The sequence below is a fragment of the Odontesthes bonariensis genome, chromosome 7, assembly GCF_027942865.1.
Source record: "Odontesthes bonariensis isolate fOdoBon6 chromosome 7, fOdoBon6.hap1, whole genome shotgun sequence".
Taxonomy (NCBI): domain Eukaryota; kingdom Metazoa; phylum Chordata; class Actinopteri; order Atheriniformes; family Atherinopsidae; genus Odontesthes; species Odontesthes bonariensis.
In genome coordinates this window covers 12,200,861-12,226,417 of record NC_134512.1, presented here as the reverse complement: position 1 = coordinate 12,226,417, position 25,557 = coordinate 12,200,861, and the positions used below count along the sequence as shown (strand labels likewise).

At 41.4% G+C, this 25,557-nt stretch overlaps 3 protein-coding genes across 4 annotated transcripts; 2 read left to right on the top strand and 1 right to left on the bottom strand.

Annotated features, from left to right (window-relative positions):
- Positions 1-588: 588 nt before the first annotated feature.
- tmem86a (transmembrane protein 86A) lies at positions 589-13,030 on the bottom strand. Of its 2 annotated transcripts, XM_075469515.1 has the most exons (4): positions 12,889-13,030; positions 10,381-10,445; positions 6,969-7,233; positions 589-5,871 (listed from the first exon to the last, which is right to left on the bottom strand). In XM_075469515.1, exons 2-4 carry the CDS (start codon positions 10,381-10,383, stop codon positions 5,444-5,446), a joined length of 696 nt encoding a protein of 231 aa, XP_075325630.1. In that variant the 5' UTR covers positions 10,384-10,445; positions 12,889-13,030; the 3' UTR covers positions 589-5,443. The 2 variants fall into 2 exon arrangements, with proteins under 2 accessions (XP_075325630.1, XP_075325629.1); XM_075469514.1 differs by lacking the exon at positions 10,381-10,445.
- Positions 13,031-15,075: 2,045 nt separating this feature from the next.
- Positions 15,076-18,760, top strand: spty2d1 (SPT2 chromatin protein domain containing 1). Its single transcript, XM_075469512.1, has 6 exons — positions 15,076-15,610; positions 15,942-16,056; positions 16,155-17,708; positions 18,173-18,332; positions 18,437-18,514; positions 18,610-18,760. The coding sequence occupies exons 1-6, from the start codon at positions 15,548-15,550 to the stop codon at positions 18,701-18,703; spliced, it is 2,064 nt and encodes a 687-aa protein (XP_075325627.1). The 5' UTR covers positions 15,076-15,547; the 3' UTR covers positions 18,704-18,760.
- Positions 18,761-18,855: 95 nt separating this feature from the next.
- uevld (UEV and lactate/malate dehyrogenase domains) lies at positions 18,856-25,176 on the top strand. The gene is made up of 12 exons (XM_075469513.1): positions 18,856-19,690; positions 21,720-21,804; positions 21,889-21,954; positions 22,059-22,222; positions 22,335-22,476; positions 22,566-22,660; positions 22,773-22,878; positions 23,143-23,313; positions 23,397-23,561; positions 23,847-23,934; positions 24,079-24,202; positions 24,388-25,176. Exons 1-12 carry the CDS (start codon positions 19,649-19,651, stop codon positions 24,550-24,552), a joined length of 1,413 nt encoding a protein of 470 aa, XP_075325628.1. The 5' UTR covers positions 18,856-19,648; the 3' UTR covers positions 24,553-25,176.
- The last annotated feature ends 381 nt before the right edge of the window (positions 25,177-25,557 follow it).

Here is a 25,557-nt window from a genome sequence, read left to right as displayed (position 1 = left end):
ATGAAGTGGAAGTAGTTTGGGTGAAACTCTGAATAGTCAATCAAAGTATTTGACAAAAACCACAGACTTATGGGCCGAGAGAACTAGATACTTGCAAACTTCAGGGAATTTTCCATGACGATTTTGGACATGGCAGTATGACTTTAAATGGAGCTGTATCGTTCAGAAGTGAGATTCCTGGAAAAGCTTTCAAATTTGTGTTTAGCAAACTCATGTCACTTCATTGGATTTCATTGTTCCTAACGAAGTGTCACTAAGTGTCACAGACTTCACCTGCACTTGAAAAAGACACAGTTGAGGACAAAAAAAAGCAGAACAAGAGATAGAAAGAGAAGAGAGGGAGCCTCGTTGTAAGGGTTAAAGGTGGTTGAAAGCAAATTTTCCACCTCAGCAGGGGAATACAGCGCGGCAGTTAGTTGAACAGAGGCCTCTGTTGTCCTCCAGCCCTTTCTGCCATCATGGCACTTTAGCTGCAGAGGACCAGCAGCTTCTATTGAAACACGAAACATCAAAGAGTTATAAATATCAGCTGACATTTTGAATGCAGTACCTTTTGATTCTAGGAAACAATAAAAGACAAACAGCATGTTGAAGTTGCATTGCGATTGCATTTATTTCTCCAATAGATATTCACATTCATAGCAATTTCACTACAGCAAACAAACTATTTCATCTCTACAGTCATGGAAGGAATAAAACTAAACGTGAAATTCAAAGACAATAAGGTAAAGTATATTATCTAAAAAAAAAAGGAAAACAAAAGAAACAAAATCTCATGAAGTCAAGTCAAAGGATTCATTGTAATGGGCCTTTGACAACAAGACTTAAGTTATGTGTGAAATAAACTTGGCTTAGTCCACACATGAAATCTCAAAATAAAATGTTGGGGTTTTCTTTTCTGAAAATGAAAGAATAACACTTTTACGTAAGATTTACACATTAAGGTTCATAATACGTCAAAATAAATGGATCCCTCTTTAAGAAAAATAGTGATTCTCACATACAGAGTTGTCACTTTCAAAACAGTATATTTTGTTTTCACTCTAAGATAAAAAAAAAAGGAAAATATAGCATATACTTCAGAGGATACAGTACACAACAATACTTTGTTTTAAGCATGAGATTAAAAGAAACTGACTGGCCTTATTCTGGGTATAGAAAAGTGCTGCACACATTAGGTTGACATTAAATACAAAGAGAAGATGGTAACTTTACATACTTCCCTTAAGCTCATACTGATAATGGAGGACTGTCATTTGCTGTAATAACAGGTGTATAGTGGTTACGTTTTGACAGGAGGATTTTCAGCCCATCTGTCATGTAAGAGTGAAGACAAAAACTTTCCAGCTCTATGTGTTGAATGTCACCCACTGATGATCATGAGCACAGCACATTAACAGCAAAGGTTTCAATTCAAAGGACCAAAAATATATAAAATCAAAGGAAAGTGCTAAGTTATTCAAAGGACTGGGTGAAACCACAGGCCCCGTTCTACTATAACAGCTTCTGGTTCCATCTCTTTTTACGCTGGAAAAACCCAATCTGGCCTCTCAAAACTCTCCCAGGTTCCCTTTTGTCTGCTTACACAAAGCTAGGAACAACAGGGCTGTTGACAGGCTGAGGTAAAGTGATGCGCCTGCGGGCACGCCACCTGTGGGGGGACAGGATGATAGCCAACCTGCTGGATGGAAAGAGAATCTTCCCCTTTGTGTCATATTTCACCTGCTAACCCAAATCCAGCCACAACATCGTTCAACAATAGGTTCCTTACGAAATGGAAGACCAAATTAATGGCGGAGGGGTGTTCTGTCACCTGCAAAACAAAATGTTGTTTGATTGCACGAGGGGCATCTAATGCTGACAAGGTTCAGTCCAGTTCTCAGTTAATGCTTTAAGTTGTGGTAACTTGTGCCGAAACTCTCAGAATACGTTACTTTCACAGGATATACTTTACTGAACGTGGAGAGGCCGAAAAGTATCTTTAAATACTTCTGAGTAAAGTATGTCTGGTGTGGCTTTTTCTGGCACGGGAAAAAGAAAGTAGTGCTTACATAAACTGCCCACAAAGTAAGGATGAGTAAGACTGTTTGACTAAATATTACCATCCCCTCATGGTTTTACTTGCTGCTGCACATAGAGTCAGTTGCGTTATCCATCTTCTCTACAGAGACAAATGCGCGTCTTCCAGCATACTTTTGTAGATGGATTTCAGCACAAAGATATCTATGTATATCTACCGTGATCAGGCCGTGCTCAGCTCTGAGGAAAAATTAAAACATGGAACTGAATACAAGTGGTCACACAGCCGGCGTGATGAAACACCTCTGACTGATAAAGCAGAAATATCGTACTGACAGGGCGAAAGGAGATTGAGGAACTATGTGGTTAAGAATAGCCGCTTGGGCTCAATGTCTCTCTTGGTCAAAGCAAAGTGGTGCTGATGTTTGAAAAACTTGTGGGTTTCAACACCATGGTCTGCCTGCAGATCTGTCACAATGGCTGACGCAATACATCAACACATTTTGATGTGTGTGTGTTTCTATTAGTGTTTCTGACAGCTCTACGGGTCAATGACCCAGAAGAAGGAGCTCTAATTTCCCGTGTCTGTTTGTTTCATAAACAGCATGCATACGGGTCATTCCATGCCATCTCTCTCACCTCGCCCTCCACTATGCTTACACCAAGCATATTCCTGAAAGAAATCATGTGATAACTAATGAGTTATAAAATCCTGAAGTTCTGTTGTATAATTTCTTTTATAATTTCAAATCGACACTGATTTCTTTTACATCGCTGGATTGGGTTACATTTTGTATCAGACATTCACAAAAAAACCCTGAGGATAATCTGCAGCTCAAGAGCCTGAAGTTGGCTGTTCAACAGTAATCAGACAAATAAAAATTCAAGATGTTGTACCCAAAGATCTTGAATCCATATAACCTATAGTTTTTTTCAGTTTCTTGCAACCAAATGTTGAATCTGAGCAGGAAAATGTTGGTTCTATAGTCTTGGGGAGTTCCTGATCAAGTGAAAACTAAAGAATCAGTGAGACTTGGAACAACTTGTAAAAATGATTCAATTCAATGATTCAATGAAAATACTTTTTAAAGTATTTAAGTAAAGTGTTAGGTTTTTGCAGTGTTGCATAAACCTAGTAGAAGTTTTTATATAATACCTTTTTTGTCTTGCAAGAAAATCCATGACATGAACCGGGAGGGTCAGCTGTGTCGATATGCATCGAGCCATATATGATATATGGGTGTCTCTGAAATGAACAGCATCTATTCATATGCTGTTTTTGACATTAATACTTTAAATTCCTCATATATTTTTCTGTTAAAGCTGGTTTTCTTTCCTTATTATAATCATTCGGTATTATCAAATACAGTATAATGCCACTGAAAAACTTGTCCAGCAGTATAAATGATCAAGTCAAGATGTCCCACAGAATGGATGTGCCCAGGCCAAACTAACCTAAACTGGCAGTGTATTTGGATTATATCCAAAGACTCTAAAGACGTGATGGGTGTGATGAGACGGTTTAAGAGCCCTGTGAGAGTACATTAAAAAAATATCCAGTTTGACACACTCGTTTTGACTTGTCACAACTACACACACAGATGCTCACCCAACAGTTACGACAAAGGCAATAAACACTCTCCACATGCAAACAAATCCAAACGCATGCGTTAATGAAGATCCGCCAAGTTCCAGTAAGAGTCAGTGAAACACTTTGTTTTAAAATGAACATTTGCAGAAAGTGAAACAAATCAAAGGAGAGAATGAAGAGGAACTATCTGAAAGATGATAAGAAAGCTGACCTGTCAGGGATTAGCTGCGGTGGATTTTCGAGGATTAAAGCTGATGAAGTGTCCTGTGAGAGGGAATTATTGGGAATCATGGGATAACTGTCCCCTAACATGACAACCCACTCCTCTTGTCTTCCTTTTTTCTTTGGGCCAGGCTGCCCTGTTGTTGCAATGTGTGATTGCAAGTGTGACCATATTTGTTTGCATGTTGTTATGAGTGAATGCGTGTGAGGCCCAGACACACACACACACACACACACACACACACACACTAGATTTTTTTTTTTTTTATTCCAGCACGTAACATAGCCCTTTCTTTTCAGTTTTCATAACATGGTTATAGACAGCATGGGTCTGCTGATCTAGTCCAGCAATAAGATCCCCATGAACTTTTCCTAATAACTAAATCAGCAGGAGCTGTGGGTGTTCTGTGTGTGCGTGCTGGCATTTGCACCTATGTTTCTTAGAAAACTGTCCTCAGGCAAAACAAATTCCTGGCAGACTTCACACCAAAAGGAGACACAGGTACACTGGTACAACAGCAAGGTACAATGTGTACAGTAGTGTGCTGTTGCTGCAGTGTGTCCTGTGATTTCTATGTGTCAGCGGGACATTGACAGCAATGTCAATAAGATCTCAAAAGGAAAGATCAGGCTTCCAGAAACAGCCTCTTTGCTTCCTAACATAAGCATTCAATCAGTAAAGCTACAATACTCACAGGTTTTTTAAAGTCGCGGAACTTTCGCTCCCTGCTTTTTCACCTCTTACTTTTTCCATTCTTATTCTGTCATTATTCAAGGACATCCGAATAGGAAAAAGATATTCAATTCATGACAAAAAAAAAAACAGGCAGGAGGGTAAAAAGGGTAATGGACAAAGGCAATGCGATCAGGAATGAAATGGAGGGGACTTCAGACGATAAAACAGGTGTGGATATGCTCCTGACTTTAAGAATAGCACCCTTAATGCAGGGAAACACAGAGTAATGGAGAAAAACAACAAACAGGTTGGTTAAAAAGAAAGAAAAAAACTTCCCTTTTGAACAAGATTGCAGGCAACAAAACACAACGACACAAATAATATCAATATAATCGTTAAAATTGTGATATTGGACCACTTAAACTAGAATTCTGTGCTGGGAGTCAGTGTGGCGACTGCGTGTGAGGGGAGTGTGAGGAAAGCGAGGTAAGAGTGGTAATCACATAAATGCACACACACACACATACACACTGCTCTCCTGTACACACTCTGTGAAGGTGTCAGTGGCAAGCTCCCCTTGAATTGAAACGGTTAAAAGTAAATGAATACTTTTTATATAGCAGGTTAATATTGTCTCAATAGTGACTGGGAGAGACGGCCTTTCTAGGTTTAAGGAGGACTGCTGTCAGCAGAGGCTGAAGATAATACTACAGCATCTTCTTAATAAGAAGATACGTGTGACCATACGTCTACCATACTAGTGGGATAGTAGGGTAATATAGTGGATCAATCGCCATGGTAACAATGGTGTGTGAGTGCTACACTGAGATGAAGCCTGGCGCTTGGGGACCTGGCAGTGAGTTGTGTCCGTGATCACACAGGGCTCGAGTTGGAGCCACCTCCCCAGCCGCTTGCACGTTGGAAACTGTTTCACCTCATGCTCTCTTCCTGGACACTTCCACGTCTTGGCACTCAACAGCCGACAGTGCTATGAGCATCTGGGCGGCGTAGTAGGTGGCCATGATGATGGCCCGCGAATAGGGCACAGGGAAGCAGAACTTGTTGACAGCGATGGTGAGGTCGGAGACCATGAAGAGCACAGCGCCCAGGCAGGCAGACAGCTTGGTCCAGGTCCACAGGTCGTTGGCAAACTGCAAGCCAGCGATGGCCCTCCATCCCATGAAGCCGATCAGAGCAATGTAGACGGCCACCAGGTAGGTGAAGGGGCCGGACAGGTAGGGGTAGAGCAAGATGTAACTCAGGGAGGACACAGCAGTGATAACTAGGCCAGCACGCACATTTATGGGCTTCATACCAAAGGCAGATGAATAAAGGATGTGGGTAATGGCGAACATCAGAAGGCCTGTAGGACAGTAAATGTGTGATTTAAATGTCAGTGGAATGACAAGCACAAGTGTGCTGTCTACAGTGGCATCTGAACGACAAAACTTATTTTGCTAAGCTAAGAAATTGAAAAAATCGACCAGAATTCCAAAAGGCATAAAGTTAAAGATGAAATACTTCTTTAACATTTTTGCAGGATTACTTGTTAGTTTCATTTTAACAGGTTCATAGCAAATACGACTGGGAAAAGAATCCATAGCAAAAGTTTGGGCATCACTCACGGCCACTACTTAGTAATATCCGCTTTAGCAAATATCACAGTATTACCCATTCTCACAGAAAAAAGCTTCTACTTGCTCTTGTGATCTATGGGCTACACAAATAGCCCATAACTTTCAGAGAATATTTTTGCTAGGGGACTCCAAGAGACCTGGAAATTGATTGTGGTTTTTGAGAAACTATCCTATTTCTGATCTCATCTTTTTCGAGATTGTGTGAATTTTGCTTCCAGAGTTTTATTCTTCCCTCTACAAATGGAATGTCCTCATGTCAATGCCTATAATACAAGCCTAAAGCAAGATTGATCCACCCCCTCTGCTTAACAGCAGGAGTTTCATTAACACCCTTTTATCTACCAACATACATGGCTCATTTGGCCAAAGAGTTCAATGTTAAATTGACCCGTCCACAACACTTGTTTCCAAAAATATACCAGGCTTTTTTTTAGATGTTTATTTGCAAACTTTAGACTGAATTTTATGCCAAAGATGAATGAAAGGTTTTGCTCTGATGACTATCATGAAGGTCACGTTTGTGCAGGTGTGGAATGATCCTCAAAACCTCAACCTCCACCATTCCCGTTGACAGCTCTTTCTTAATCATAAATCATTATTCCTGAAACCCCTTTGTCTTGTCATTATAACCCCGCCTGCTCGTCTGATGTGGAAGGTTCATTTTGAAACTTTAGAATGAATTTTCCTCCTTCAACCGTCTTTCTGTTGATAGTAGACGCAATTATGACGCAATTATGCAAAGTCACCGACAGCAGTTTCCCTGTTTTAATGTGATGTCATGCTGAAATAAAAATGTATCAGTACAAGTTAAGTTTCTCCTCACCATGGACGAAGTAGCCCTGCTCCTGCCAGATGAGAAAGGCATCACCCAGAGCTGAAAAGATGAGGCCAGCCAAGATCTTGCGGGCACTGGAGTGAGCACCAAGGAAGCTGAAGCCATGAGCCAGTAAAAAGACCCACAGGCAGAAGATGGGCAGGCATTTGATAAGGGCGCTGAACCAGGACGGGCTGGAGGTGGGCAGCCACAGGACAAAGTATACACAGGTCGCCTTGAAGAATGGCACCAGTTTAGGGCCTTCACTCTTCACCTGGAAGCAGATTAAACAGTTAAGCTGAGTCATCAGCTGAGTCATCGCCATTGTACTTATGTTAGCCCGATTCTTTCATTGGAAGCCCAAGAACAAGCTGGAGAAATCTTAAGCTAAGCAAAGTATTCATCATTGGTCGCAGGTAAAGTATGACAGCGCTAGGACTCGGAGTGACAGAGCTCTCGCAGGAAATCCGTCAGCCCGAGCCCCAATATCTGGAAACATTTCATATTTATCTTCTTCACATTTATCTCACAGAGGTTGTACTTACACGCGACCAAGTATAATTGGCCAGTTATTAGTGACATGACCAGGCCAAGCACCGTCTTCGTCATGTTCTTTGGATGAGATAAACAACGTTTGTGTGTGAGTGTTGTTTTAGGCGTGTATCTACTGTACCAGACCTATCTAAAACGATAGAGAAGATTTATCTAACATGTCTTATTTAGAAAAATACAGAATATGAATACATAATGTCTAAGAACAAAGCCAATTAGGTTACATTAGGTGAGTCACAAACGTGTGATGCTATTGTTTCTCTGTTTTAAACCAGATCCAATAACACATATTTTATCTCAAGACTGTGTTCAGAAAATAAATCACACTGTTAAAACAGTTGGCTTTTTTTTTTTCTTTAAATCAAAATAGGAAACATCAATCACAAATTTTTGTCTTGGTTTGTTTGGTCATTAATGCATCCCTATCTGACATGCACATGTCTCGTGACTGAAACAGAATTCTGTTGAAGCAGCAAGTAGGAGAGGAAATGCAAAATCCTCTAACTCTGCTGCTCCCTGTTCCCTTCTTATCTTTTTTGCTTTTAGACTCAAGTGACTTCTTGTTTTTCTTTTTCTTCCCCTTCCCAACTAAAGTTTCTGAGAAGTGTGTAGCTTTTTTACGGTAAAGTTCTCATTTCCTACAGCGCTACCAGGCATATCTTTCTCTGTCCAAATAGACGAAGCCCAGCGTGGTCACAGTAACACCTTAAGAGTCTCCACCCACCAATGGTTCGAGGCATCACTCTCAAGCCAGAAGGTCTTGGGAAACAACAAATGTACAAAAGGAGAAAGGTTGTGCTGGGAGGAAAAAGAAATGAGGGCAGTGTTCACTCGAGCTGAGATCAGCGGAGGGAGATGCAAGTGAGACAGAAAACAGAGGAGGAAGAAGGGGTAAAAGTGCAATGGGAGGTGTTAGAAAAGACTGGTCAACAGATGTTGTTTTCACCTCCAAAATCTCCAGTGACAGTTTAGCATTCCTCTCCACACACACTGCCGTGAGTAAAATGAGGCAAAGCAAAACGCTGACGTCCTGACTAAGGAGTTCATGACAGAGTAACGAAGTGGAGCGACGGAAATACGCACAAGGAAGCATAGAGAAGTTTCATGGTTGGAAAGAAAATGTGCGACATGGGTTTACCAGCATTCAGATGAAAGCTGGATTTAAGAGTAGAAGAGCAAACACGAAAGAGAATGAGGGGTTACTCTAGGTCATACAGTTCACTCTCTTGGAGGAGGGGAGGGGAGACAGGCTGCTATTGCACAATTGCTCAATAAAAAAAGAGTAGCAAATTACAGTATACTGAATGGAGTACAGTATTTAAGCCACCTAATACCTACCAATGTTTACCTGATATAACTACCAGCAGGGAAACAACTGACACATAAGGAAGAAGAAAGAACTTTTTCTTTAGTTGACTATTACTAGGTCAGCATGATGCTGACAAGTTAATTCACAAATTCCCCTAAGAACTTTTTAGAATGCATTTATCTAAGGATGTCTACCAAAAAGCCAAAATATATTCAGCATTCTGCTGCCAACACTCCTGACCAAAATCAAACTACACTGGCTCCATCTTCTCTATGTCATTAAGTTCTGATTGTAGAGTACACAAAGGTCCGAATGACTTTGGAATGGCTGTGGTTGAGATGCCTTGTTTTGTGTGACTTCACAATCACTCAGATGATCATCCAGTGTAGGTTTGGCCGACGTTCTGAGTCAAAATAAGACATTTTACTTTGAATATTACGCTTTATATACGTTAAACAAGGTGTAACTATCATTTCTTTTTGACAGACTATACCCGGTAATTTAATCTATTTCACACAATAAAGATCATTGTTCCTTTTTCTTTTAAAGCTTCTGATTACTATCAAAACTGAAAAAAAGTTGAATATCTGATTTTCTAGTTTGCTTTTAAAAGACTGAACAAAGTATTGGGATAACCGAGCAACTCTTATGTATGTTGTGATCTACATGGACAGAAGAACCTTAAGCATTTATGCATAAATATTAATTTAAGATCAAAGACATGTGTAAGCAGTATGATTTTTCATTGAGGCTAAACTAAAGCTAGGTGTGTAATGGAAACTAATGTCCTCTTCTCTTGATCATGCACTTTGCCATCGAGTGCATGGGAGTCTATGGTGAGTCTATCTTCCCATTAGGGCCACATGGGTCCCAGGCAGAGGAGACAACACTGGCAGCACTCCCAGGCAAGCCAATACCATGACTTTGTTTATCAAGCCTGTAGCAGCTACTCAAGCACAGGACAGAAGAACACAACATATTTACTCCGCAATGACGCAGATCAACAACGGTTCCAAGTATCTTTACTGCACAAACAGGGGCTAGATATCATTTAGTAGTGTTCAGTGAAAATATTTAGTCTGGTAACAAAGGTGAGTTTGACCAGTCTTTGTGAGAGAAAAAAAACACAAGGCACATGCAGAAGCGGGAAGGAACGTGGGAGGAAGCAAGCACTTCCCATAACCTTTGGTCTTATTCATGCTATGTTTGGACCATTCTCTTCTGTCTTGATTTCCACTGTTGTTTGTATAATTTCATCCTCTCGGCACAATAAAAAGAAAAAGAAAAAAAAGGCTTCAGGTGAAAGAGAGAGAGAAGTGTACTTGCAGTAGCTTGCTGTAGGACTTTCAGCTAAATTACTGCGTGATAACATCTGCCTCGTACTGTAACTGTTTGTGCTAATGCCTTATAGTAACAGCTGTTATATTTTCTCTATTCCCAATAGGTTAGGAAGAACTTAAAATGTAGTTGGAGCAAATTAATCTCTCAAGAAGGCATAATTAAACTGTTTTAAAGTGGTTGTAATAGTTATATTTTCAGATTGTGGAGTTGGTCACACACCATCGTAAAAGGTCAAGTCTCACTTGTATCCTACTCCGTTCCCAATCATCGAGGCATCGGTTTGTCTGCAGGGACACAGCGGGGGACAGGGACATCAGTGATGGCTATTAGTCTTATGTGACAGCCGGCTGTCATCAGAGTGAAACACATAAGGAAACAAATAAGAACATATCATGCCTCTATTTGAGAGGCAAATCACATAATAAATAAAAGCTGTTTGCAAATGAGCTCAATCGCATACAGCAGACTGGCTGTCAACACCTGCCTCTGTCCCCTGTTAAACAATAATACAGTTAATCATTAACTGCACAGTTACCGCAATAAGAAATTTGCTGGAGCCAATGGCAAAATGGTCCTCTTTCTAAAGGTGCCTGACATCCAAAATAAAAAGCAAAATAATATTAACAAGAAGCCAATTTTATTTCCACTTCACTGTTATTTTTAGGGATGATGCTGTGCTTCTTCAGCTCTTTGGACAGCAAATCAGCACAGTTTCCAAGTCTGTAAGTAACACAGATCCAGATTTAGAAAAACAGCAAATGAGCGCCGCTAACTTATTCATCTAAATAAGTGCTCAAACTGTCAGCAGCCCCTTTGGGTCTTAGCTTGGAGCTAAAGTCCAGGAGGGGAAACAGGTAGCTTTTAGCTGCAAACACAAACCAGCTGCATTGAAGCACTAAATAACATCCATTCAGGATCACATCTATTCAACCACTCTGGCTCATATACTCGCTGTGTGTCTGAAACATGAAACACGGAAACATTTAAAGACCTGTATATTCTTGTGTACTCAACTTGGTAGAGGGAAACTGTAACACAAGTATGGCTCTGGCAGGCACAGCGGGCATTTTGATTATATGACAAAGATTTTTCTATGTAGCATCACACAACGTTTTTTGCACTCATCTTACAGCTGCTTTAATCCAAGGATGACTTGAGGTCATTCGCAGACAAACGGCACAATACAGCAATTTCCCCCAATTCAATAAAAACCTAGAGGAACATCAAACTAAATGGATCGTGTTCAGTTCAGTTAAAACACTTGAGGATGGAGGACAGCGGTGTGAAGGATAAAAGCTGAGATATTCCATTAAAAAAAAGACAGCAGTTGGTTCACCAGATGGTACTAATGGCCGTTCTTATTAAGATCTAGTTTAGGGTCACGAATAAAAATAGGGCTTAACATTCAGAATCCTCTTAGGTTCGTAAGAAAACAGTTACCACAGCCTTTGGTAGAGTAATAATCACTTTTCATTGAATTTTTTACCTTGGAAACAGAGATAGAAATTGAAAAGACATGTGCATTCTGATCATGATTATTCTAAATCATTACTAAACACTTTTAAATATAAAGAGCCGTCCAGCGAACCTTGACTCAATCGACGGCCAGTCTGTTAAGAAATAAGGAAAATATATATTTAAAAAAAGGAAAGGTTAATGACTGCTTGCATCTGATTTCTATAAATGACACAAGTGTGAAGTTTTTGGCAGTAGAGGCAGATGCCTCTACTTCCCACTCACCCCACTTCACTGCAGCCCTGGGGTCCTGTTTGAACATTAGTCAGGCAAACCCAAGACTTGAGCAGCATCCTTATCACTCAGACAACTAGTTTATATGGCAAACATTCCTCCACACAGGCCTCTCTCACAGGCTCACAGAGAGAATTTAATGTAGACCGAGAAATCTGTTCCTAAAGGCTCCTGCATATGGGGTAACATTTCGTAGCAACTCTTTCAAAGTGAGGGAACGCTGTTATTAGTCGTGTACACATCATGTTTTTGTCAAAAATGGAGAATATCCTGATTAGGTGCTCATGAGCACAATGGACAAGCCAAGTAATAGTCTGTTTATTATTTTATAAACTCAGCGATAGCAAAAGAGAGGAGAAAAAAGCCAGAGTTGAACACTGCTAGGGCGCATGCGCCACTCAAAGCGTTAAGGAAAGAGGGGAAAAAAAGAACAAAAAATAGAAAATCTCGTCACATGATGGCTTGCTTTTGACCAGGGGCTGCATTCTGAAATCTATGGGAACGTCTCTATGTGCATGAAGTGTGGAGAAGGAGTAGGTTAAACAGTCGTTGAAAAAAAAAATGGCACGGAGACGGCTACACTGAGCAGAAAAGTTCCTGCATTGTGTCTCCTGCACGTACAGGTGCCAACGATAAAATATCAAGGTATTAGAACAACATTTCTGATGTCCCAGAGCACCTGGCGGAGCAGTTTCTCTGCGGTAGTCTCATTTATCAGCAGTTAAATGATCTGACGGAGAGCATGCGCTGGCCTTCCGAGACAAAGTATGGCTTTCAATTATAACGGAAATAAAGGGTGAATCAGTAACTCCACGTAATCGATAATGGACATGATATTAGAAAAAAAACATATAGGATGTTGTCCTCGGAGGTGTAGTTATCATGTAACTAGCTAAACTAGCACTATTGTTTTTACTGATCGCCCCCCCCCACCCCTTCCCTGTTTGTTTCAAACGCCGGTTCAACGCGAATACTCACCACTGTTACCGGAGAAACCATTTCTCCCTTTGTGCTGACCGATTGAAATGGTAGATATATCTAAATTCGCGTGAATCCTGTTGTTTGTGTTGAACTGTCAGAGGGATGCGATTGTTTTTGTCCTCGATCCGGTGGGCGGTCAACGTCCAGTAGGAGCCAACAGAGGAAGGGTAACATGGGCAGGCCTTCAGATTTGGCCAATAGAAGAAGAGGATGGTCACAAAGGGGCGGGATAACGCGTCAGGGACGCCCTGATAGGAGGAGTTGGGGTGCTGTTTACATATCGAAGCAGATGGCCTTTATTTACTTTTTTTTCTGAAATGGAGCACCTCGGTATGATGGACAGAGGTTATTATCTGTTTCGCAAGACTATCTAGTGTTGATAGGCTGGATTGGGCCAGGGGGTAAATTTTAGACAAAGGGCCTGATATGAACTGTAATGAATGTTGCTGTGTTTAAAATAAACTGCATCGGAACTTTTGGGGGATTTCTCATCCTATTGTGTTCTTTTCTTCCCATTTTCAAAATCCAGCATATAACTTCAATGCTACATTGACACATACTACCTGCAGGTTCCCAATCCCATATAATATATTCTAATAAATATAATTGTAACCTAATACAGCTTAACATTTCTTACTTCACAAAATAAAGATTCTAACACTCCAGCTAGCTATGCAAATGCCGCAATGTTATATTGAAATGTAACTCTAATGAACGTACAACTTGGAAATGAACTAATTATAGGCCTGTATGGCAGTGAAGAAGATAAGTCTTTATGTAAGCCAACAGGCACTGACAAATATTGCATACAAAGGGACAGCAACAAAATGCAAAGTTGAACTATTAAATAATTGGTTTGTTCCTTCTGCCTGATATATGGGAACAATAGATTACTAATACTGAAGTATGAATGTGTAGGCATCTTGCTACTGTTGTAATAATGGTTTGAGAAACTCACAGTTACAAATTAATCTGAGATTTGATCAATTGATTAATGGGAGAGAGAAGATAAACAGACAATCATCTGATTGACAAATCTGCTACTTCCCCTTGATCATCCCTTGGCATTTATTGAAATAAAAAAAGAAATCTACTGAAGGGAAGTTTACAGAAAGGAAACTCATTATTTGATACCAAACAACTCATAGGCATCTAAAATGTGACCCTGGCCCATACTTCTGCTTTTAAGAGATCTCAGGTGCCACAAAGGTTGCAAGCCACAGGTTTGATCTTAATAAATGCGTATGTATTAAAAAAAAGAAGAAGCTATCCGTTGTGTGAATTAACCAGTAATCAAAACAGCGAAAGAAACTGAATAGAAAGTTGGTTGCATGTATAAATAAGCACGAAAAAAAACTCAAGCTAAATGACTCAGACTTATCATCGAAAAGGTGTAGAAATAGCACTTTCTTCCACTGCTTTTTGGTAAGGTAAGACCAACAATATTCAGTTTTTTGCTAAAATACTTAAAATACTAAATACTATAATGCTGTGCAGAATATTTCCTCGCTGGTGCTAAATTTAAAATATCTCCAGAAAATAGTTCCTCAACGGGGAGACCTTAGTTTTTATACCATACCAGTTCAGGTGTAGGTCTTATGGGAAATTATACACACATACAAATAAAGCCTTCGATGGTGACACCTCACTTCACATTTCTAAAGTATTCTACAAAGTCAAAAAAGTATCACTTCTCATTTCTATTCTATTCCATGAAGTCGAGAAAGTAGCGACATCATGTGGTCTGCCACTGTCAGACCTTTACAGCGGACATTGCGAAAGGAAACCAATGCGCCCACGTGTCACGCATAAAACACGGACACGGTTTGGAAAGTGGAATGTGAATGGGCTCAGTTTGAAGCCTTCAGCATTCGGTCGTTTTTACATAGAAATGGTCACAGAATTAAATACGTTTTTTTTCTCACAGATGGTCATTTTCCGTATAAAAACCACCCTCTCATCGTTGTTACTTCCCGACACTGTCTTTTGTTCGTCAAAGTTAGAGATTTATTCTCGCCTCCAAGGCCTACAGTTAAGGGCAAGATAAAAAAAAAAAAAAAAAAAAAGTTAAGGGCAAGATAGACCCCCCCTCTCCTCTCCGTTGATGAATTTACAGGCGACCAAGCGACTGCGCACCAGTCTGAGCGCACACAAAGGCGGAAGTACGTATGTGTACATGATCTCACTTCCGTACATTCCTCTTTGGACATTTAATTTTTCGTTGTTTCTCAGTGCTCGTCTTTACCAACACCCGGCGTTAATAATGGTTGATTGTTTTTTTGTTTTATCGAAGTAGCATTCAACCAGACACTTACTTAGATGGACCTTGCCTTAGTTTCACGTGTTATCTGTGAAAAGGGAAGAGTTCGTCTAAGCAGGCGTCACGGTTAGCTGACGTTAACGGTAGCAAATGTAAGGTTAGCTAACTTGGCTAGCACATGCCATCTCTAAATAAGGAAGCAAAGTAGCATTAACAGTAAACTACACACGTTTTCACACCATAGGTCGTGCTTGACAAAGAGGTTTTTTTTTTCTCTCTCAGGCTATTTAGCTAATTGGATTTTGACATCGCTCAAAAGCTAAACGGTAATCTCAGCTGTCCTGGCTGAGTTTCGCTTGGTTGGCACAGAGACATCTTTCATCATCTGCTGCCAAAATGATGGACTTTGACAATATACTGGATATCGCCTCGCAAAACCAGGGAGTCAGCAGTGTGCAGGTGGGTAAAAGACTGCAACTCATCGCTACTGAGTCAAATAAGTACTTATGGGAAACCGTGTTACCCCAGAAATACCGGCCATCTGTCAGTAGGGGTCTGGTAATGTACCTATCTGCTAAACTTTCTGTCTCGTGAGTCTGTTTGCTTATCTCTGAAGACGTTTACAAATGTGCTTCATGCAGTTAGACCCTCTGAGTAGTGATCTTCAGATCATCGTGATGACCATTTACATTGTACAACCCCATAATGAAAGCATGTGACTGAAAACTGTTGAAACTGTTCCATACTCAGCAATCAACGTTGTGTCTAATGCCTGTCTTTCTTTGAGCAGAGGAGATACAGTTTACAAACCGGACCACCCAAAAAGGACCCCAGGTCGAAAGGTGTAAATCCTGCTGCTGTGCAGGCACTTCTGAAGAAGCAACATGTAGAATGTAAAAAGAAAGGTATCTACGGCATGCAGGTTGTTAAAGCCCATACATACTGTACAGAGATCCTTAATTTGATCCTAAATTAAGTTTATCTTTTTATGAATTTTTTTCAGAACTGCAAATGAAGAAAAAGAAGGACAAGCTATTAGCTAAGAGGGTTGAGCTAAAGTCGGACCGTAAAGCACGAGCCATGGCCTCCAGAACTAAAGACAATTTCAAAGGCTACAATGGCGTCCCAGTGGTAGATGTGCCTAAAAAAAGGGGCTCAAAACTAGATGGGCAGCAAAACAGTTATGGGGACGAAGAATTTAGGAATAACTCAAATGACCCACTGGATGACGAAGATAACTACGAGTATGAGCAGACAGATTCGGAGCCAGAACAGGAGCTGGAGACAATGAGACCAGGAAGAACTGCAGGTGTTGGTGGGAGCGGCAAATCGGTTTCTAAAAAACCCAGTGGGCCACCAAAACCTGGTCCATCTCCCCTGAACTTTGCTGACTTACTAAAGTTGGCAGAGAAGAAGCAGTTTGAGCCAGTGGACCTAAAACCCAAGGCGGCGAAAAAGGAAGATCGACTCCGCACTGCTGACGAGATCCGGGAACTGGAGATGGAACGCAAAGCTAAGAAACTTGACAAAAATAGAGACCCGAGGACAGAGAGAGAAAGGGACGGCAAGTCTCATTCTAGCTCCAGTTCAATAAGAAAAAGCTCTCAAGAGAAGGAACAGAAGCACTACAGACCACAAAAGAACTCCTCAGAGAAACCAAGTCTGCCCAGTGGGTCCGGAAAGAAGTCGCAACCAACGCTGACAAGCGATAGAGGCCTTTCTTCTTCCAAGTCCTCTGTTAGCGAAAGAGAAAGGGAGAGACTAAAGGTGTCTCAAAGTGACAGAGAGAGATCCAAGACTAGCTTGTCAAGCAAATCTGGTGCCATAAATGGTAAAGTCCCATCAAAAGCCACATCATCTCAGGTTGCAGCCAAACAGGTGGGCCCCAGGCCCTCATCGAACCACAAATCCAATGCCTCAAGTGACCTTAGCTTCAGAAAAGATAGTTTGTCATTACTTCAAAAAGGAACTTCAGGTATTCCAGGGAACAGGCCTTCCAGTACAGCAGGATCAGGTCAAAAGTCTCAACATGGGAGTTCTCAACAGACCAGACCCAGTCAGAGTAGCTCTTTAAAGCAGGGACCTACAGTCGGGGGCATGAGGTCCAGTAAGGGAGAACCTCTAAGGCCTGGAAGTAATTCTGCTGTAAAATCAAGTGGTAATTCAGTGACGAGACCTTCGTTGGGTGGTCCTCCTAAAGCAGGGAACCAATCTCAGGGAAGGCTTGGGGGTACATCCCAAACTAGACCTGGGAGTGTACCACAGGCCAGGCCTGGTGGGAGTGGCCCTCAGGGTCACCCTGGACGTGGTGGGTCCCGACCTCCAGGAGCGATGCAAGGTAGACCTGGTGGTGGAGGACTGGTACCGGGTCGGCCGACTGGCAGCCTAGGCTCAGGACCGGGAAGACCCACTTGCACTGTGGTGTCGGAGACCATTTCATCCAAGAATTTTGGTGGACCAAGGCCAGGAGGCCCTCCGCGGCCAGGCATGCCGCAGAGACCCGGGATGGGGCCTAGACCAGGAATGCCACCCAGACCTATCATGAACAGACCCCCAGGTAAGAGACAGAAAGAGGATAATGACACTGCCAAAGACTTGGATGTTTCAGTATTGCACTTTGCAAACTGATTTCAGAAGTACTAGCAAGAATAAAACATTGACAGTGGTACTACTGACACAAACGCATGATGAAAATATTTTCTACCCGTGTACTTTGTTCATTCTCTCAACCAGAGCAGCATCCATGTTGTTAAGGCATTTTGTTTGGTGTTAAGTGGATTAGGCTTTTCAGCAACACTTTGACAGCCTTGGTCGTCATTACTGCGTTCCACACACAGCAGCAGACTTTCTCTTTAACCAAAATCAATGAAGCATTTCAGTGTCTTCAACCTTCTGGTGTGAAACTGATTTTTGCTTAGACTTGATAAGACTCCGTAAGACTTCAATGTGTGCTCATGATCTGAAGGGAAAAAATATCCCAACCATGCATGACATATTTTTTTTTTTTTTTGTATTATCTAGGAATGATGTTACCACCCATCACATCTGCGTACAAGAGGAAATATGAGGACGAGGACGAAGAGTATGACTCGGAGATGGATGATTTTATTGATGATGGAGGTGAACAGCAAGACGAAATTTCCAGGCACATCAAGGAAATCTTTGGCTATGATCGAACCAAGTAAGTGTTGCCCGGGTATATTCTGGTTTACGAAGGAAGTAGCTTCACTAAATTGTAAACCAGATTCCGTATGGAAATAAATATATTTGCTTTTACTTCCTCAGATACAAAGACGAGAGCGACTATGCACTTAAATTCATGGAGAGCAGCTGGAAAGATGTACAGAAAGAGGAGACTAGAAGGTAATGAGCTGAAAATCAACCTCGTCATACCGTATGTACTTTTTGTTCCCAGAGCTGAAATATTTGGCTTTTTTTCTCGTCTTTTGCTACTTTAGCTTGAAGCTGGCTGTGCAGGAGGATCTGGAGGAGGAGAAAAGGGAGGAAGAGGACCTGAGAAGGCAAAAAACCAAAAGGAAAAAAATGAACTGAAACTCCATTCCTGTTACGATGAATAAAAAAAATCTCTGTGTCCTCTGAAAGATGGCACTCTCAGAGTCGGTCTGCCATCGTGAAACGTGAAGCCCAGTGAATGTGTCCACCTTGGCCTATGTTGCTTTTTCACAGCTTTTTACCCCTTTGTTTGGACAAGAAGAAGAATTGTATTAAAAGGCAATCTGAAAAAGACTAAAAAACGCACAAGTCATTCAAACATCAGAATATAATTAAACATTCTCATGTTTTCTATGTTATTTATTTCCCCCACCGAGTACTGGGTTTACAGTTGTCCCGGTCTGTAAAGAGTTGAGCTGTAACAACCACGAATATGGACGACTGTGATTTATTTTCCTTTTCTTCTTATTAAGTTTAACTGTAACATACAACAAAGTGTTGATAATTTGCTATTTTTGAGCAGAACTTCTTGCATATTTTTCAAACAGTTTAGTAATTATGTAGTCAAATAGATATGCAGAAAACATTAACACTTGATATGTTGTCTGTTTACCTTTAAGATTATTTCACAGATAATTGCATAAAGGGTTTTATTTAATGGCTTGGTTTATGTCGGTTTGTCCTCATTTATCTCTTCAGCTTGGGTTTTTGTTACAAATGGTAGTTTGTTTGTTTTTTTTTTTCTGAAAGAATGATATATTTCCTTGTCGTGGATTGAGTGGAACAATGCTTTAATTTGGCTTTTAAAGCACTCATTTTAACTTGTCGCGTACACTTTTCTCCCTCGCGGCTTGCCGTACGCGTGAGAACATGGGAGGGGTCTGAAATGTTTAATGACATCAACTTTGCCTAGCTACCCCTTTGGCTACTCTTGGAAGTTTGCGGAAGTTTGTTTTTTTAGAGCTGAAGTCGAAGACAAGTGCCAGGAGCATCAACACCTACAAAGAAAGACGTGTTTTTCCTTTCTCTTATTGTTCTGAATAGATGGACCTTGGCTCAGAGGAAAAACAGCGGATCCTCTCTAAGGTCAGTCAATTAACAGACCAAAAGCTTGGGAAACTGTTTTAAGTTTGACTTTAAAAAACAATAAAAAAATCTGTTGATGCCGGGAAGCACCGTAGGCTAATCCATGTTAGCTACAAGCAGCCTGGCCCAACAGGCAGAACCAGCTCTGTCACTTGTGTCAGGAAAAAACATAGAAGTATGATCAATATGTATTAAAACGAGTGGTCGGGTTGAGAAGGGCAGCCAGAACCTCTGGACTTGCCTGGTTGTCACCTTCGGTGTGTTGTCCTGTACTTTCTGCTCTCAAAGTTGTCCATCAGCTGAAACAATTTCCTCTGTGTAAGCAACATACAGGTGAATAAAACGACGAATGGAGAATAAATGCTTTGTAGAATTCCCTAAGAAGTTGGCAGCATCATCAAAAATGATATTTTGCTTGTCAGTATGTGTTTTGGTGAGATATAAAATCTGGGGGGGGGGGGGTATGAATCACTGTGCAGAAGAGATTACAGCAACTACCTAAACTGCAGGCTGAAACTGTGGCATATTGTGTCTAAACATACTGATTTTACAGTATAGAGACAATACTGAAGGTTAGAGAACATGTACATGAAGGCTTGTGTGTTTTATAGACACTTTCAGAGATGAACCCTATTTTGGTTTGAAGTGGGTTGACTTTTATTCATTATTTTCTCATAATTTACACAGTTCTACATAATGAGAAAGCAGCAAATTGTTGGGAGTGTTTTGGTAATATGTTAAACACGTAGATGTTGACCTATTCATATTAGATAAGTGTTCATCCTTGCGAGTCCACCTGGGCTAACTGAATTAATTGCACATTCTTAGACAAGACCTGTGAGTGGATTGTGTCCAGGCACATATCAGACCAAGGATTCAAGACAGTTTTTACAGAGTTTGACGTATCGAGCTGCCTCCATCGGTCTAAAGTGGAATGACTTTTGAAAAACCAGCAGACTTCCAAGTCAAACTGAGGAAAGTTGAACAAAAGGTCTTTCTCACTGAGGTCTTTACACTGGCTGCCTGTCCATCAGAGGATAGACTTTAAAGTTCTAATGCTGGTCTATAAAGCTCTGAATGGTCTAGGACCAAAATACATCAGCGACCTCCTGACCCAGTATGAACCTTCCAGACCCCTCAGGTCATCTGGATCCGGTCTTCTATCAGTTCCCAGAGTCAGAACCAGACATGGAGAAGCTGCGTTCAGCTTCTATGCTCCACATGTCTGGAGCAAACTCCCAGAAAGCCTCCGATCAGCTGAAACACTCAGTGTGTTTAAGTCCAGGTTGAAGACACACCTATTTTCAGCTGCGTTTGAATAAAACTCCAAATCTGAAGCTTGAGTTTCAAAACTTAATCACATTTTAACTACTGATTTTATCTATTGTTCTTATCTCTTTCTTTTTTGTTTAAAATTTAAATCATGCTTTTTATTTCTACTGTTTTAATGTATTTGTAAAGCACTTTGAATCGCCTTGTAGTTGCTATACAAATAAACTTGCCTTGCCTCATACAAGAAACCAAGAACTCCGTGTTCCCCAGGAATGGGATCCAGAGTTCCTTTATGAAGAACAACAACCATTAATGGAACAGTCCACCAATCAGGTGTTGCCAAACAGAAGCCATTCCTCATGGAAACGCATGACAACCCGCCGACTTTCAGACCGTGAGATCTTCTGATCTGAAGAAAAGAAGATTGAACTCTTTGGTCACTGTTACCAACAGTGTCTGTCTAAGGAACCAAAGCACATAGCTCTACCTAATTAATCTCATTCAGATATGGTGATGGCAGCGTCACTCAGCTGGGATGTTTAACAGAGACTGGTCACAATAGATGGAAAGATATGGATGCAGACCAGTTCAAAGTAATCCAAAATGAAGGGCTTTTTCCAGAACGTTTGGGATTTTAGACTTGGACAACGTTTTACATCTCAACAAAACAATGGACAGAAGCCCACTGCAAAGAAAGCACAGCCATGAAAATCCCTCCTTCTCATCAGTCTCTCATTTCCTCTTGCCCACATATCAGTACAAGTTTCGTGATGTGGCTGTTGAGGAGTTGCAGAAAATCCATCGAATCCACGCCGGGATGAAACCATCCACAGGCACATACAGTGAGTTTTTGTGTACATTTTCATCTGTTGTAGACTTTCACATCTCTCTTATAAATACTGATGGCGTGCATGATGACGTTACAGCATTCAGTGATGGCACCCAAAAAGACCTCCTGAAATTAAATGGTGTCCTTCCTGTGAAGTATGATGGTAAGTGTGACATGGTCTCTTACAGAAAGGGTTTGATAATATCTTGGCAAACATTGCCCTCAATATGTGAGTGCAGCCTCTCACGGGACCATCTCTGTCCAAAGGTCGCTCCTACAACTTCCCCATTCAGCTCTGGCTTCTGGACTCCTTCCCCTTCACTCCTCCAATATGTCTCTTGACACCCACTTCGAACATGGTCATCAGGGAAGGGAAGCACGTTGATGCCAGAGGACGGATTCACCTGCCAGGACTGCACAACTGGGATCACGTGAGGTTTTTACCCCATCTGTGCACATTTAGGTCGAACAAATGGCGCGCTGTGGTGTTTTAATCAGTTTCACTCCCGCTTTTTTTTTTTTTTTTTTTTTTTGCTCTAACAGCCCAAGTCGTCGGTCTCGGTTCTTCTGACGGAGATGATCGCCAAGTTTCAGGAGGATCCGCCCCTGTCCGCAAAGGCCACAGAGAACGCCAAAGACCCTCATGAGCTCCTGGCATTTGTGTCTGATCTCAAAATCAATGAAGGTGCTTCACTTGCTATATGTCCATCTATTGCAGCTGATCAACAGAAGAAGCACTTGATAAACTCTTAGATAAACTCATGTCCATTTCAGGTAGAGTCGGGCATCATGATCAACCGACCAACAAAGTCTCGGTTATCGGGGGAGGGGATTTAGGCATGGCTTGCGTGATGAGCATTTTATCCAAGGTAGCCGACTTTTTACTTGAACATTTCGATGATATTTTAGTCTTTCAGTCTTTATTGAAATGTCAACGTCTCAAACGTACGAGTTATTTTGTCCCCTGTGTGTTCCATCAAGTGTAAAGTGGATAAACTCGTTTTCGTTGACGTTGCCGAGAGCTCCACCAAAGGCGGCAGTACAGATCTGGAAATTTTCAGTCTGCCTAAGGTTGAGGTATCCAGAGGTATGTCACATGTCACTTTCTGCATCGTCATGTAGTAACACAAAGAGGTGTCTTGGCTGAGAGCACAGATGTCAGTATTAGGCGCTGCACTAAGGAAGTCTGTACTTAATGACTCAATAATTTGACACCTGAGGGAAAAGACAGACCAGGTTATTCAGTAGGGATCAACCCGAGTTGGCACATTGTTTGTAAAGATGCACAGAACTCTTTGCTGAGAGATATATGCAAGAGTGAATAAGTGATATTTTGTCTTTCCTCTGTTAGATTTATCAGCCTCTGCAGGCTCCAGAGTTGTCGTGGTGACAGCCAACGCGTGGAGCAGCGAGCAGTCGTATGTAAGCGTAGTTCAGACTAATGTCGACTTGTACAGAGGGATCATCCCAAATCTGGCACATCTCAGCCCCAACGCTGTTATGCTCATCGCGTCACAACCAGGTCGGTAACGGTAACCGGTACTCCCTTTCCGGGTGATCTTTTGTAGATTTTACAACTCTGTTCGCTGTCTTGTTCCAATCCAGTGGACATCATGGCACATGTCGCCTGGAGGCAGAGCGGCTTGCCTCCAACGAGGGTGATTGGAGCGGGTTGTAACCTGGACTCAGAGCGGCTTAGCCACGTTCTGGACATCAACCTGAACACTCACAAACCTGCGTGGGTCATAGGAGAACTCTCAGACAACAAAGGTGAGCAAAACGAATCTGTTGAATACACATGAAGCCTTTGTGTAGCAGTTATTGTCACTGTGTTATCGTGGCTGCCCAATTCAATATTTCCACTTCTTTTATAGATTATCCAGATGCTTTCATCCCTTTATTCGTCTGCCTGCAATTGTTATGAAGTGTATTACCATAACTAGCTTTGTTTTGAGCACCTGCTAATCTTGTATGTTTTTGTTTAATTGATCAAGAGTTGTGAGGGACAACAATAAATGTTGCATTTGAATCAGCTTGCCAGTGTTTGTGTTTCAGTTGCAGTGATGAGCAACATTGGACTGAGCTCCAGTGTGACGCCAGAAATCGCCCCCAGATCCAGTTCTACCAAACCCTTGTTAGAAAGGTACTGTGACAAACTAATGTGACCTCAAATGGAAAGTTTAATAATTTGGGGGTAAACAAGCAGGCATCCTTGACCCTGCCTGAATATTTAGTTTTTGCCTAAAAATGTAATGCTTGTGTACTTCTTTGATTATTGTATCTGCAGAGCGTTTGAGCTCATGAAGAATCGAGGCCAGCGATCGTGGTCCGTGGGCCTCTCCGTTGCCGACGTCACAAACAGTGTCTTGACAGATAAAAATAAGACGCACTCCGTCTCCACACTGGCTCAGGTAGCTCTATCAAGTGTCTTAATTATCCAAACATCGGATTCATAGAATATTGTGTCAGGTTTAATTTGATCTACACACAGTAGCGGAGGTTAACTTTGCAACCATCTCTACAATAGAGATTTTAATGGCTGAGAAATGAAGCTGTGTGTTCACCTGTACTTTTTTTCCCCCCTTTTCTTTCTCAGGGCTGGGGTGGTATAGGGGCAGAGGTGTTCTTGAGTCTGCCGTGCATCATGGGTACAAACGGTTCCACCCGCCTGGCTGGAGTGTCACTGGGACAGGAAGAGGACTCCAAACTTAGAGAAAGTGTCACCTCCCTTTCTAACCTCATGGGCCAGCTCAGGATGTGAGAAGTGTGGTTAGTAGCTGCTGTTACCCGCCTCTGTAGCTCCAGTCAGAGTATCAGAGGATGGACAGGGCCTGTGCTTATGTTACCATCACTGAAGTATAATTTAATAACAGCTATGTACCAAATCAATAATATAAATATTAAGATTTATAATAATTGTAATTTTTTAACATTACCGGGGCTATGCAATTTGTCACCGTACATGAATATACTGTTATGTATGTTTTTGAAAGCCACAGAATCTTCCATATCAGTCTCCCCTTTTCTTTCTTTTTCAAACACAACAGCTGTAGTTTAATGTGGCTTCGAGTACTTTGACCGAGGATGCATCTTTACAAAACCTTACATAGTTCTAGAGAAGTTGGAGGTGATGGCAGATGAAGTATGACCCATGTATATTCTTGCTTTGAGTGGGATTGCCTTAAAAACAGCAGCTTGTGTGTCCCGTCATCTTGTTTCCAGACAACAGCCATAAGCTTCTAAATTCCTCTTCTGCTCTTGTTATTGTTTATTTTGTGCATAAAGACTTTACACAGCTTCATATGAGGCAACCTAAGACGTGTACAGCACATGTAGGTCTACATGATTTTGTGGGTGCGCAATAAATATCTGAAAACAAAGGAAATTGATCGTCTGTGTGGAGAGGAGAAAGCACCAAACAAATAAGATTAATCTCTTTATAAAACTCAAGTAGTTGCATAAATGCAGAAAAGCTTTGGTCTAAGCCCCCCACTCCCTGATGACAACCATATCCAGAAAAAGAAGAAGAGTAGTGATGCACAACTTTGACAATTTGTGGTCAGGTTGAATGACAAAACGTACTCTAACATGCCAAACATACTTGTGTGGATATCAAGACCATACTTCTTCATGAGTCCGTGCAAATCAAGACCAAGTTTTTTCCAAAGAAATAACTAGCAACGGAGAAGACATACACTGGGAAATCGGCTTGAAATGACAAATGTCAGTGCAAAAAAAACAATACTGATGGGTGGATAGTATATAA

Bases quoted from the DNA above. Each gene is read 5' to 3' on its own strand.
- spty2d1 (XM_075469512.1), top strand. From the start codon at position 15,548: ATGATGGACTTTGACAATATACTGGATATCGCCTCGCAAAACCAGGGA. The intron at 16,057-16,154 runs GTATCTACGGCA...AATTTTTTTCAG, and splicing joins TGTAGAATGTAAAAAGAAAG to AACTGCAAATGAAGAAAAAG. The intron at 17,709-18,172 runs GTAAGAGACAGA...TGTATTATCTAG, and splicing joins TATCATGAACAGACCCCCAG to GAATGATGTTACCACCCATC.
- uevld (XM_075469513.1), top strand. From the start codon at position 19,649: ATGGACCTTGGCTCAGAGGAAAAACAGCGGATCCTCTCTAAG. The intron at 22,661-22,772 runs GTAGCCGACTTT...TGTTCCATCAAG, and splicing joins TGATGAGCATTTTATCCAAG to TGTAAAGTGGATAAACTCGT. The intron at 23,562-23,846 runs GTGAGCAAAACG...TTTGTGTTTCAG, and splicing joins AGAACTCTCAGACAACAAAG to TTGCAGTGATGAGCAACATT.
- tmem86a (XM_075469514.1), bottom strand. From the start codon at position 12,909: ATGGTTTCTCCGGTAACAGTG. The intron at 7,234-12,888 runs GTGAGTATTCGC...ATCTGCTTCCAG, and splicing joins TGGTTTCTCCGGTAACAGTG to GTGAAGAGTGAAGGCCCTAA. The intron at 5,872-6,968 runs GTGAGGAGAAAC...ACTGTCCTACAG, and splicing joins GCAGGGCTACTTCGTCCATG to GCCTTCTGATGTTCGCCATT.